The sequence below is a fragment of the Mirounga angustirostris genome, unplaced genomic scaffold, assembly GCF_029215605.1.
Source record: "Mirounga angustirostris isolate CCGP_5_RB_7025 unplaced genomic scaffold, mMirAng1.0.hap1 SCAF_10, whole genome shotgun sequence".
Classification (NCBI taxonomy): Eukaryota; Metazoa; Chordata; class Mammalia; order Carnivora; family Phocidae; genus Mirounga; species Mirounga angustirostris.
The window spans coordinates 74,613,332-74,626,863 of NW_026991718.1; the positions used below are offsets into that span (position 1 = coordinate 74,613,332).

Consider the following 13,532-nt stretch of genomic DNA (forward strand, 5'->3'; position numbering starts at 1 on the left):
ACAAATCATTATAATGCCCATTAAGAATTTATTTGCCAAAGTAACTCTGCAAATTGCTTTGAAATAACTTAAATTTTGGCCGTAATGATTATTACATTATTATTTCACTACCTTACGAATACAATGGGTTTTCTGCATTGTGCATTGTTAGTGTGTGAAAAAAATTACAATATGTGATTTACTATTTAGCCACCCAAAACCAAATGTGTTCTAAAATCTTTTTTTTTTTTTAGGATTTTATTTATTTATTTGAGAGAGAGAGAGAGCACAAGAAGGGGGAGCAGGAGAGGGAGAAGCAGACTCCCTGCTGAGCAGGTAGCCCGATGCGGGACTCGATCCCGGGACTCCAGGATCATGACCTGAGCCGAAGGCAGTTGCTTAACCAACTGAGCCACCCAGGTGCCCTAAAATCTTTTATCAAATGCAAATACAAAGGCAATTTAGAAGAGAAATGTGAATTTGAGAAGTCACTGAAAAATGGAATCTAAATTCAAGACCAGAAAGTATGATTTGGCTAGCAAAAGAAATTCAATGGGCAAGTTCCGGTTAATTTCTGTGACTGAAGCTGAATAAAAACTCAGTTTAACTCCAGCAACATAGATCGATGCTCTGGTTTGACTGTATACTTTCCCACATCCGGAAAACACACACATTTGTTTTCTGATGACCAATTTGTTGTCTGAAAACAAAAACGCCGTTCATAACATCAAAATACTTATTTACTTAGTGCATGGTCTCATTCCATCAAGTATTTCAGGTAATTTAGTTTGGAATATAAACCAGTGAGACTCTAAATTCTGGCTCAAATGTTGGGCTAATATTATCAAAACATCTCTCCTCAACTGATACCATTTCCCTGGTCATGAAAAGACATTTTGAAGACGAGCTAGGAGAAAAACAAAACAAAAACAGACCTCAGAGAGCATGACAGCACCCTCTTTTCACAAAGGAAGATTGATTCATTATATGGAAACTTCATCTTAGTTTTAAATTTTGCTACAGTTTCTTATGAAGACCAAGTGTCTAGTTAGGTGGCTAGAGAGCCTGCCAAACACTATGAAAAGACATCAAAACCCAAATGAATCCCCCACATCTGAAAATAAAACTGACTTAAGGACTGAAGGAGAATTCAGAGTTGCCGTCGCTTTTTAACTAGACACATTTAAAACAAAAAGCTCAAGAAATGAGTGTTTTCTTTTTCAAGTAATAAGTGTCTTAAGTAAATATTTTAATTACCAAGCCTCATAATTGGGCAAGAAACATGAGACAGAAATTATGAGTGTTTTTTTTTAATGCCTCCAAGGCAACTTTACTCAACTCTGTTGAATGTTCAGAAAATCGAAAAACCTAACAGAAAAACTTCAACATAAAAGCCCTGATTTATTTAATGGTCATTAAAAAACGAAAAGTCCTATCTTTATCTGGGCAACCCAACGTGACATCTCAAATCATTTTGTGGCAAAACGATTTTATTTCAAATAACACGAATCTACACTGAAGACATCTTAAAAGACTAGAGTGATCTGAATATATGCAATATGAAAACCAAACTCTCTCGTTAACTTTAACCACAAAACAGGAGTTTCCCAAGTTGAAACCCATCACAGTTATTTCCTGATAAAATACAAAATTAAAGATTGCACCTTGTTCACCTTGCTAAGCAGAACAGTGACCACAGTCACCACCATCTCCCCCCAGCTAAATTTTATGCCGAAGTGTGATGGCCGTCGCTTACACTTAGCGAGCTGTGTGCTGAACCAGCCGCTTTCGTGGAGCACCACATAAATCTTCCGCCTTTTACCACTTCTACTTGAAAGAGTGACTGACAGACTATGGTGATTCAGCAGACATTTTCTCGGAAGTAAATGAAGTAAGCCTGTCACTCAAGGAAAACAACTGACAATATTTGGTGCCAGCGACAAAATCTCACCTTTCAAATGAAAATCAGAATTTTGAAAAATCTGTATCCATTGCCGTGAGCTTGACAGCTTCCCGATACTTGAAAGTTTTTTCTGATGAGATCAGTTATATTAAGAAAAAAAATTTAAACACTGTATAATAACATGTCAATATTCTGAAGAACCGCATAATTCAATGAACCAGTATTTTCCAAACGATCAATGCATGATGTTACCAAATCATGTCAAAGTAGGACATCCATTCAAAACTCCCAACAAGATAGATCAAATGGGTTTTAATGTAAGAGTACAAAGTGGACTGACAGTTTGACTGCACCTAACCTTTAAGAAATGAATCAAACAGAATAGTCACAATTACCTGAAGCTATTAAAATACTCTTTTCCAAATACGTATTTGTGTGAGGCCAGATTTCTTCGTATACTTCCAACAAAGGACCACATTGCAACAAAATGAACGCACAATCAGATATGAGAATCCAGCCCAATATTAAAGGGTTTACAAAAACGAAAACCACGGCTACTTCTCACACTAAATTTTTTAAATTTGGAAAATAACTATTTTTCATAAAACAATGCTATTTATGTTACCAGGCAATGGTTTCATTTTTTAATGATTGAAGTAGTATGTAAAATTTCTTGGCTTTAATTTCTAATGTGATAAATAAAATAAATAAAATAAAACCCATAAAAGCAAAAGTTCTTTGGGATCTTTAATCTTTAAAAAATATAAATGGAAAAAAGAATGTAAACAGCTGGACTAGAAGACTGAGATTAGTAAAGACTGAGTTCAGGTTTTTCTTTTGCTAATTCACACATTATTTGTATTTCAAGGGTCACTAAACCACCTGAAAAAGGTTTTTTGAAATGGCAAAAAAAAGGGGGGGGGTTTGGAGTGAAGAGGGGGTTAATTAGTACTGTCCTACACAGTTTGGTTAATTCCCCTCTGGGATTACAATTCACCTACATGGTTTTGTATGAAACATTTCACAATAAATATTCCAACTATGTAAAATGTTTAAAAATTACATTCAGAACTGGACTTTTACTTTTAAAAATCATACCAAATAGTAATATGTCACACTGTTTTTATCAATTCTTTATTTAGGTAACAAGTTGGTTATGTTCACTGCATTGTATGAAACATCACAATATCATACTGGAAAGGTATTATCAGTACAGGGTTGGATCAGAGTAGACAGTTTGAACAATAAACCATTTTGCATTCTTCATTCCCTATCTTTTTACAACCCCCAAACCCAGTAAAGGGACAGATAGCTTTTAACATCATCATGTAAAGCACTTTAACTTACAAGGCTAAAATCTAGAGAATAAATAAAATATATTGTGGCAATAATTCCTTTTAGACCAAAAATCAGGTGCACAATAAATCAAATGATCAGGAAAGCTGTCTGTATTCAAATGTGTGGCTCTCCAGAAACAGCTTCAGGAAAATGTTACAGAAAATATCATGAATTCCATTTCACACAGGACCAGATGATGACTCATTTTAACTACACACAAGGGCAATTACATCCCGCTGAAACACAATTTAAACATATAGGAAAATGTTTACAAAGCATCCACAACATGTAAACCATGTACAAATGGATACATTCATTGCTTCTCTACCCCAATAGCCTCTTTTCCATAAATATTTTACTCTTCATGTTCAGCATTAATTGGATTTACTACATGCAAAACTCAAAAAGAATTCAAGAATTCAAGGTTATTGTAAAAATAGAATTAAAATAATAATCTTCAAGTACCTTATGTGACAGCCATTCTGTACCGTGCCCAATGTTATAAAATGAAAGGTTACTGAACCCATGAAAATATCTCTGTAATACTTCCTTAGATCTAAAATAGATAATTTTAAATGTATTTATAGTCATTTCAATGTGATATTCTGAGCTTTGAAAATAACGTAAACAATTAAAAATTATACCAAATTACACGCAAAACTTGTATCTTAAAAGCTGAAAAATTAAAACTATAGAAACCCACATGTAAAACAGAAATCACAATTTACATTGTAAAGGCAAATCTCATCATTTAAAAAATTTGCAGCAGTGAGATGTCAAAGCAAATTATAAATAGCCATAAATTAATCCATTTGGTTTCAAAAGATTTTCTAGTGAGAGTTGAAGGATGTAGTAGGTACATGCATAAAATTTGTAAGGGTTTTATAATATTATTGCCAAATACACTTTATCTTGAAAAGCAGGCAACGTTACAATTTGGACATTATTGGAGAACCCAGTTTGGTAATACAGGTAAAATTAGAAAAAAAAAAATTAAATAACAATTAATAATAAATATATATCCTATAGTAAATCGCTCAAAGGAAATTTCAAGCCACAGAGCTGCAAAAAGGCTTCCAACTTGGTGAATTGAGAAAGGAACATCCCATACAATTCTTTGCTCTTACATGCTTATATGTTGTGTGTCTTGTCTAAAAACAAAACAAAAACAAAAACAAAAACAAAAACATAATGTGTCTTCAGAGTACGGCTAACTATATTCCCATGCGCCTCAGGCAGAGTTTGGGACTTGTGCTGAAATAACTCCCGTTGGTTCCTAGGGCCCAAAGTTCAACACAGATGGAACCACTATGCCTGAGGTCGGCAAAAAATACTGTAGGACAGGCAATGCTACACGTGGCAATTATCAGAAAACACAAATATGAACATATGATGGGAAATGCTAGTGATTTTCTGCTCATATCACAAAACGCTGGGAAATCCACAAGAATATTTTTCCCTTGTACTGAAGAAAATTGTGATTAAAAGTTTTTTTTTTTCCCCCAACTTTCAGAATCAAAAGCATTTTAGGAGGTTTATAAGGCTACCATGGGTCTTCTAGATCTCCAGCACCCTACAGGAAGAGAAAAGGAAGAATATTATTATTATTTACCTCCACCACTTCCAGGTTGGATTGAATTTCAAAAGAAAACAAAATCAGATGAACAAATTACCTTCCTTGCTTTGTTTGAAAAGGCACTTTTACAGAGAGGTGTGTGTAATGTATACTGTGTGTACATACATGGATCTACCTAATACAGATAGAAAACTGGTTGGATTTTTTTTCCTCCCCTCTCCACCAAATGCCTTCCTCTTTCTCAAACTACTTAAAAATATTCTGGCATTGGAAAAATAGATCAAAGACATCAGCTACATCCAAAGACCCAAAGTTTCAACTTAGGGCACCTTAAGCAACTTTAGATACATGATAAATATAAACATGAATCAGAAAAGTTAATATTCTACATTCACAAAATATTTAAGAAATATTTTCCCATGTGACTGATAGCCACCTGTATCTTAAAAACCTATTTTAACAAAAACAAAACTCGTATCTGCCACTATTTAAAATATCCTGTGATCCTTGCATTTCTTAGTATCTGATGACTACTTATAGCAAAGAGGACTGTCTTGCAATCCTTAAAACGCCCATCATGGCAACTCTCTGCCATGTCTATGTGTGTCCATACTGACCCAAGATTAATATTTTGTAGCACAAAAAGGGGATAAGAAACAGAATGGATTTGAGCAAGCAAGACTTCTCAAAATTTTTTCTTTTAATGACAAAAGCCAAGCCAAAAGTTTTCTAAATTTTCTATCAATACAAATGAATTTCTACTGGGTATTTTTCCAATATACCAAACCTGGTTGTTTAAAAAATTTTTTTAATTTAAAAATAAGTACAACATGCATAGATTATTCCACATCACATGCTTTATTTGGACTTGAACACTTATAATTTCATTCTAAACACTTGGTTGACATACATTTTGATGTATGTAGTTACACTACACAGAATATACAAACCAAAGCTGTAATAATACATAGGTTTTTCAAAAATTAGGTTTCAATAAAGAATACAGAGAAAGGAAAAATAACCACACATCCAACAGCTCAGAACGTCTAAAAATAAAACTACAGAGATGTAAAATATAAACAAGTCAAAGAACACACAAATTATCATCCCTGGGGAAAAAAAAAATACAGGCCAGCATCTGCCATTCTTTGACGAACTAAAATCACTAAAGAAAACACAAATTTTTTACAAAGCTAACTATGAGTGTACTAATATGTAAAATAATGTGAAGCAGTAGAATTCTACATTTACAAGTTTTTCCACAATATAATGTCATCTTGCTTATCAGTAAGTAATCTCTAATCTAGTATGAAGTTAACTACTGATTTGAGTAACTAGTAGCCTCATTTCTGGCATACAATATGAAATGACATATAATTTTATTAAATTCAATGTACTATAAATAGTCCATTTTAAACTATCTGATAAAGGTGTATGCAAAGGCCTTCTTAAAAAACAAGGCTATATGAATGTAATAAAACTAGTTTACCAAGATTCAAATAACAAAACGGTTCTATAAACGCATACATTATACTTCCTAAGTAAAAACCAGCAAATCAAAGATCACAGAAATATTACCACGAAGTCAAGTCATATTTGTTCACCACTCATCTTTGTCCCTGCATCTTCATTATAGCTGTCTAATTCAGCAAGAGCACTGTTTGATTCAGTATGGCTTGCCTGCATTGTCACTGGGCTTCCAGCATCACTGTTCGAAGAAGTAGCTGAGGCAGCTGGGTCAGCAGGGCTTTCTTCTCCCTCTACTTTAGCTAGCCTGTAACTAGTCAGCATCTCCTCCAGAAGTTGTCGGTAGTTTCCCCTATGATTAATTCTCATTTGCCTGAGAGCTTCCACCAATTTTCCCTGTGATCCACTTTCCTCGGCTTCCTCGGAGGCCTTTTTTTAAGATTCAAGACCCCAGTGTCAGTAGACAAACTAGGATATATCACATGTATTTCATAACATAATCACAGCAACACACTCATTTCTCTACCACAAGTAATAGAGTCTAAGCATGAGAACATTTCATTAAAAAGTATCAAGTCTTACTTGTGTCAATAAAAATTTCCACTTGAAATATCAAGTTAATTTTAGCAAATTACCATGAACTAGTTTACATCTTATTTCACACTGGCATATGAAGCTTCCTCTGAAATTTACTCCACTATTAGAATTCAACAGCAACACAAGCATTTCCTAAAACTGACTTGCTTAATAGAAAAAAACAGTAATTGGCTAGAATGACTTAGTACAAAAGGAAATTAGTGTTTAAAGCAACAGGAGAGGACAGAAAAGCAGGCCATTAGAACATTAGTTTCTTCATCACTGCTGCTAAATGATAGGTAAGGAGAGGAGGTACAAAATGTAGAACTATATAAATTTAAACTGGATTTTCGGGGAATTTTAATGCTTTTGTGGGTAAGACTTTAATTTCCTCTTTGTTCTTACATATTTTAATAAAAACATTTCTATATCAAAATAAATTATTTTAAACATGATAATAAGATATGAACAGGAAACTACTCAATCCTTTTTTATTTTATTAAATTTTGGAAAACTTACAGGTTTCTACAATAGCAGCTACTTCATCTCATTAGCAGAACAAGCTCTAACATCGAAGCTGATCACAGTTAAGCTGACGGTCGAAAAGCAAGACAACCTTACACTGTGTGCCTCCTGATGTGATGCACTAAGGAGTGCAGAACCATGTCCTATGTTCTTGCCAAAAAATGTTTAATATAAATCTAATAAAGCAAATTCCCAATTTACAGGAAAACAGGGAACAGAGGATCGCGTTAAAGGACACAACAAGAAAACGATCATATGATCCAGAATGTAGGACATCTATTCAAAGCTGGCTCAGATTCTTCTTTTTCAGTGGCAAGGGGGAAAAAAAGTGGGGGCCTCATTACAGACTTCATTAATATGCTTGACTGATAACCTGACTGATCAAACCATTATTCAAAATAACTACTATCACAGTCTTTCTAGAGACAACTGGGAAAATCTGGACTTGGTACTAGATGATAATCTTAATTTTCGTTGGTATGATAATAGTATTATGGTTATGTAGAAAGATGTCCTCATTTCTTTTCTTTTCTTTTTTTTCAAGTAAGCTCTACGCCCAAAGTGGGGCTTGAACTCATGACCCCAAGATCAGGAGGTGCACGCTCTACCAACTGAGCCATCCAGGCGCCCCAAAATGTCCTCATTTTTAAGAGTGGCATGCCAAAATATGCCCAAATGATGCCTGCAATTTGCTGTCAAAAGGTTCAGTGGAAAAAAAAGAAAAAAAAAAGTAGTGTATATATACACACACACACACATAAAGAGAGATAAAGCAAATACGGTAAAATGTTAACAATTGTTGAACCTAGGTAGAAGGTGTATAGGTATTCATTATGATCATTTCAATTTTTCTAGCTATTTGGAATTCTTCATCATAAAATGTTGGGAAAGTAAAACTCAAAAGAGGTTATTGATATAGATGATCTGACACAAACTCTTAACCATCTCTGGAGATTGTTACCCTACAATTCTGTAACAAAGAAACAAAGATAACACGAATATAACCACATAAAACATGGCAACGTTGTTAAGAAAAATGAGAGCATTTGAAATGCTTTGGGGGGAAAAAATAGTGCCCTTATGGAAAAAAAGCAACAGATGACAGTGTGCACAGTATATGTTTTATATGTATGTATATGTTTATGTATCCACTGGCTTTAGGATATTATCTGTAAAATGCCTGTGGGGAAAGGAAATACAGCAAAATACAAATAATGATAATGGACAGTGAAGTTATGTTTATTTTCTTTGAGTTCTCCAATTTTCTACCTCATGTATACTAACTGTAAAATAATTTCTCAAAATTTTTTTAAATGTTTCACGTTTTTATTTATTTAAGTACTCTCTACACCTAATGTGGGGCTCGAACTCACAACCCTGAGATCAAGAGTCGCATGTTCTTCTAACTGAGCCAGGCAGGTGCCCCAAATAACTTTTTTTTTAATTTGCAAAATTTATCATATGGGGAGATCATAATAAAATGCGCTCTCTGTTAAGATTTTTCTTACCTTTTCTCCCTTACCCTTCCCTCTATGCTAAATAAACATGTTTCCCCAAATAAAGTTTCTCATTTGAATCTATTCAGGAAAGGTTAAGATGGAGCAACAAGGTGAATGCTTGCTAATCATAAACCCTATTCGTCTTTAATCAAGTTTTCCAAACGGAAATTTTCTACTTGATAGTATATCACAAAGAACTTTTAATAGAGGGCATAAAGACTCCTCCACCTCACTCCCTGCGCCCCCCAACCTCAAACCAACAACTCCCTTTTTATTTAAAACAAAAACAAACAAACAAAATTTCTAGGACATTGAAACAAATTCTGAAGTGATTATCAACCTTGGTTTCATACCAGGATTGCCTGTGGAGTTTTTTTTTTTTTTTTTTTTTTTTGAGAGACAGAGCACAAACAGGGAGAGCATCAGGCAGAGGGAGAAGGAGAAGCAGGCCCCCTGCAGAGCAGGGAGCACGACGTGGGGCAGCCGCTTAACTGACTGAGCCACCCAGGTGCCCCAACCTGTGGAGCTTTTAAGATTAAATAGATACCAAATGGGGCACCTGGGTGGCTCAGTCAGTTGAGCGTCTGACTCCTGATTTCAGCTCAGGTCATGATCTCAGGGTCATGAGAATGAGCCCCATGTCCAGTTCTGTGCTAAGCGGGGAATCTGCCTGTCCCTCTCCCTCTGCTCCTCCCCCTCCCCACCGCCCCATATAAATAAATAAATTAATTAAATAAAATCTTTTTTAAAAATTATATAGATACTAAAAGTTCTATCAAACAATACTCAGATGCATTGGGTTGGGGTGAGTTTTTTAAAGCCTGACAGGTGATTCTGATATACAGAAACTCTACTTGAACTTATTGATAAAAAGGTGGTTATATTGGTTGCATTTCAATTTTGGTGGGTTCAAAAGATAAAGGACCTCTCACTCTCCATCTGACACCTATTATTACAGTAAGCATCTATGTTTCTGTGAATTCTGTACTAGTGGTAGTTGGGGAGGAGTAGTTGCTTTAAAAAAAAACAAAAAAAAACCACATTAAAACCAAACCTGTAAATCAGATCAGGATGAATTTACAATGGCTGGTATCACAGAGCCACTGAACTGGATAGAACTTAACCTAATGACCACATTTAAAAGTCATTTTATCTCAAAGCAAATTACATTTTCCTATTGTGCTGGATAAAAGATGGATGGGTGAGACCTCTTCCCCAGCCATTTCATTTGACTCTTCAAAATTCTGTTCCACAACTCTCTTACGGATTTTCATTAATATCAGAAAAGGAACCTACTGTTCAGCTGCACTTTTTTTTTTTTACCTGAACTACTATATACACATCATGTTTACACATCTATTAGAGCAATTAATTCCACCTTGCAACTGTTCATTTTTCAATTAGATTGCAAACTCTTTAAGGTAAACAGAATTTCACATTCCTTTCTGTATCCTCCCTACCCGCTAGGGAAGGAAAATTAATGTTTCTGCTTAGAGCTTTATGCACATGATCTCATTTAATCCTCACAGGTACCCTAAACATAATAGGTACCACAACCCTAATTTTTATAACTGGAAATTTATAGGCTCAGAGAAATTTAAGTTGTCAGGGTGACAATGCTAATAGTAAGGGACACAGCTCGTATTTCTATACAGGTGTAATTAACATCAATGTCCCTCTGAATGTTCTTTTGAATACATTATGGTAGGTAACATAGTAAGTGCCCCATATAAATAGACACTTACTAAAGAAATAGTGCTTAAAATTATTGAAGTGGGCCACAAATTATTTCCTATTCAAATCTACAATGTATTTCCTCAATATAGAAAGACTAATAAATTACAGGACAAAAAAATATTAGATGGGATGGTTAAAATTATTCTGCAAAACAGACTTAAGGCAATTGGAGATGAGAATATATAACTTTTTTTTTTTTTTTTAAGATTTTATTTATTTGACAGAGAGAAAGATAGCGAGAGAGGGAACACAAGCAGGGGGAGTGGGAGAGGGAGAAGCAGGCTCCCCACTGAACAAGGAGCCCAATGTGCGGCTCAATCCCAGGACCCTGGGATCACAACCTGAGCCGAAGGCAGATGCTTAACAACTGAGCCACCCAGGTGCCCCGAGAATATAGAACTTTTTCCCTGTTTAATTTTCAAGGTTTCACTGTCATCTAGACACAGTTTAAAAGAATCAAATCTCTCATGAAAACACTGCCTTATCCCAAATAAGACATAGGAATATAGATAAATCAGACAGCAAACAGAAGGGAAAAATAAACACATTTAAAAGATAAAATTTAACTAAGCTAATATTTATTTGCAGCATTTTTTAAATGCAGTTGCCATAAGCAAAATGCTTCAAATGATTAGCTAAAACAATGGAGAAAATAGTGAAGAATGCTAATATAAATATTTACAGTGTTTTTAGTGGAGTCCTATCTTCTGCTTTTCAGCTAAAAATAATTTTTAGAGCTGAAAATCCTCAAATATGCACTCATGAGATAGAATTAACAGTGACCAAGGAAGAATCTAATAAGCTGTTATTTGCTAGGATCATGTACAATTTAATGAATTTGAAGTAATTTTAAAGAATCATTTAGATGGTCGAGACTACATAGCTAAGAGAAGTGGTATGTCATACCATCCTTAAAAATAAAGTTTACTGTATTTTCAAACAGTATAGATCTTCTCTATAAAAATGCTTTGACAAGTGAAAAAGAAACAATTTACCAAAAAGAACTATTATTCACATAGTCCTGAAACTGTAATATAAAACTGTAAAAGCAGCTATGTTTATAACTGATCTATTTGAAATTATCAAAATAAAAAGACTATATAAAACTTAATGTGAAAACAGAATATGAAGACTTTTTTGGGCTTTTGTCCTGTCTTTCCCTGTCTTTCCTCCCTTCTTAAAAATCCAAATGCCTTAAAAAGATTTTAGATTAGGATTAAAATGTGTACTATTTTAAATGAAAAACAAGGGATAAAAAACTGTGGACTTGACTGCTCAGTTTCAAAAACTTTATGAAATATTCTTCATTAAAACCAGAATATCTTGGGCGCCTGGGTGACTCAGTTGGTTGGCTCAGGTCATGATCCTGGAGTCCCAGGATCGAGTCCCGCATGGGCTCCCTGCTCAGCAGGGAGTCTGCTTCTCCCTCTGACCCTCCCCCCTCTCACGCTCTCTCGCTCTCTCTCATTCTCTCTCTCAAATAAATAAATAAAATCTTAAAAAACAAACAAACAGTATCTTAAGACTACTAAAGAGATTCACAAAAGAACAGGAAATGATTTTTCGTGGATAGGAGAAAGGTGGGGTACAGACATATATGTAATCTCTAAATAACTTAGACAACAAAGAACTGTGTAAAGAGAATAGTTTTCAGAGTTCCCCTGACTTAGATTCCCATTCTGGCTGTATGATTTGTTTAGCTTTGCAACCTAGACAAACTACTTCCTCTCACTGAGTCTTAGTCTTACCTATAAAAAGGATGTTGAGGACATCACCTATTACTTTATACAACAGCTGGTAATTACAAGTCCCCCCCTTTACCCTTGGAAAATCAGCAATGTATATGGCTACTTGATTAGTGGGTATATTTTATTGATTTTACTTATTTGACAGAGAGAGACACAGCGAGAGAGGGAACACAAGCAGGGGGGAGTGGGAGAGGGAGAAACAGGCTTCCCGCTGAGCAGGGAGCCTGATGTGGGGCTCTGTCCCATCATGACCTGAGCTGAAGGCAGACGCTTAGCGACTGAGCCACCCAGGTGCCTGATTAGTGGTATATTTTAAAGATCAGAATCTAAATCAGTGTAATCTCTACACCCAACATGGGGCTTGAACTCACAGCCCCAAGATCAAGAGCTGCATGCTCTACCGACTGAGCCAGCCAGATGCCCCCAACCTAGCATTGTAGAAGTAAGGGCCATCATCTCAGAGCCCTGCCTAATGTAAGAACAGCGTAGAGCAAAAGGCAGTTTTATTTTTTCTGGTCCTGTAGGTGATTATTCTCTTGGGGTCACAGACTCCTTTGAGGAACTGATGAAAACCACACACATACTACACTTCTCATTAAAAACTGCACATTTTCCACAAACACATTTTCAAAAATTTTCTGGGGATTCACAAACCACCTAAGAATCCCTGCTAGACCCTTTTCCAAATATTTTAACAGTTGGGAAAATGTCAATATTGCTTGCATTAAGAAATCTGAACATATTCCAGAAAGTTGAAAAAACAAATTTAGTAAACAACTTCAGAAGACTCCCCTAAATAGTGTAGTGAGCTTTCTGAATATATTTTAAATGTTTTAATTCCTGACTTATAGGGGCACCTGGGTGGCTCAGCTGGTTAAGCGTCTTGATTTCAGCTCATGATCCCAGGGTTGTGGGATTGAGCCCTGTGTTGGGTCCCATGCTGAGTGTGGAGACTGCTTGGGATTCTCCCTCTCTCTCTCTCTTTCCCTCTCCCTTTGCCTCCCCACCCTCCATGCACTCTCACTCTTTCTTTCTAAAATAAAAAAAAGGAATATTATAAAAACAAATTCTGGCTTACATTCCACTTGGCTTTTTGAAATGTTATTCAAAAGGTTTTCTTTGAATATAAGAAAAATAAATGAATCCCTATTTCTAATGGTATTACCTATAGGCATTCACAGCAG

The 13,532-nt window shown here is 35.2% G+C and overlaps 1 protein-coding gene across 4 annotated transcripts in view; it reads right to left on the reverse strand.

Annotated features, from left to right (window-relative positions):
• Positions 1 to 3,000: 3,000 nt before the first annotated feature.
• Positions 3,001 to 13,532, reverse strand: part of PPM1B (protein phosphatase, Mg2+/Mn2+ dependent 1B) — a 76,771-nt gene continuing 66,239 nt past the window's right edge. For 3 of the 4 annotated variants that reach the window (XM_064572535.1, XM_064572534.1, XM_045885080.2), the window contains one exon: positions 5,634 to 6,692. In XM_064572535.1, the coding sequence (XP_064428605.1) occupies positions 6,387 to 6,692 (306 nt within the window). In that variant the 3' untranslated portion in view covers positions 5,634 to 6,386. Of the gene's footprint in view, positions 4,794 to 5,633; positions 6,693 to 13,532 lie in introns of those variants that run through there. The other variant, XM_045885082.2, reaches the window with a different exon arrangement.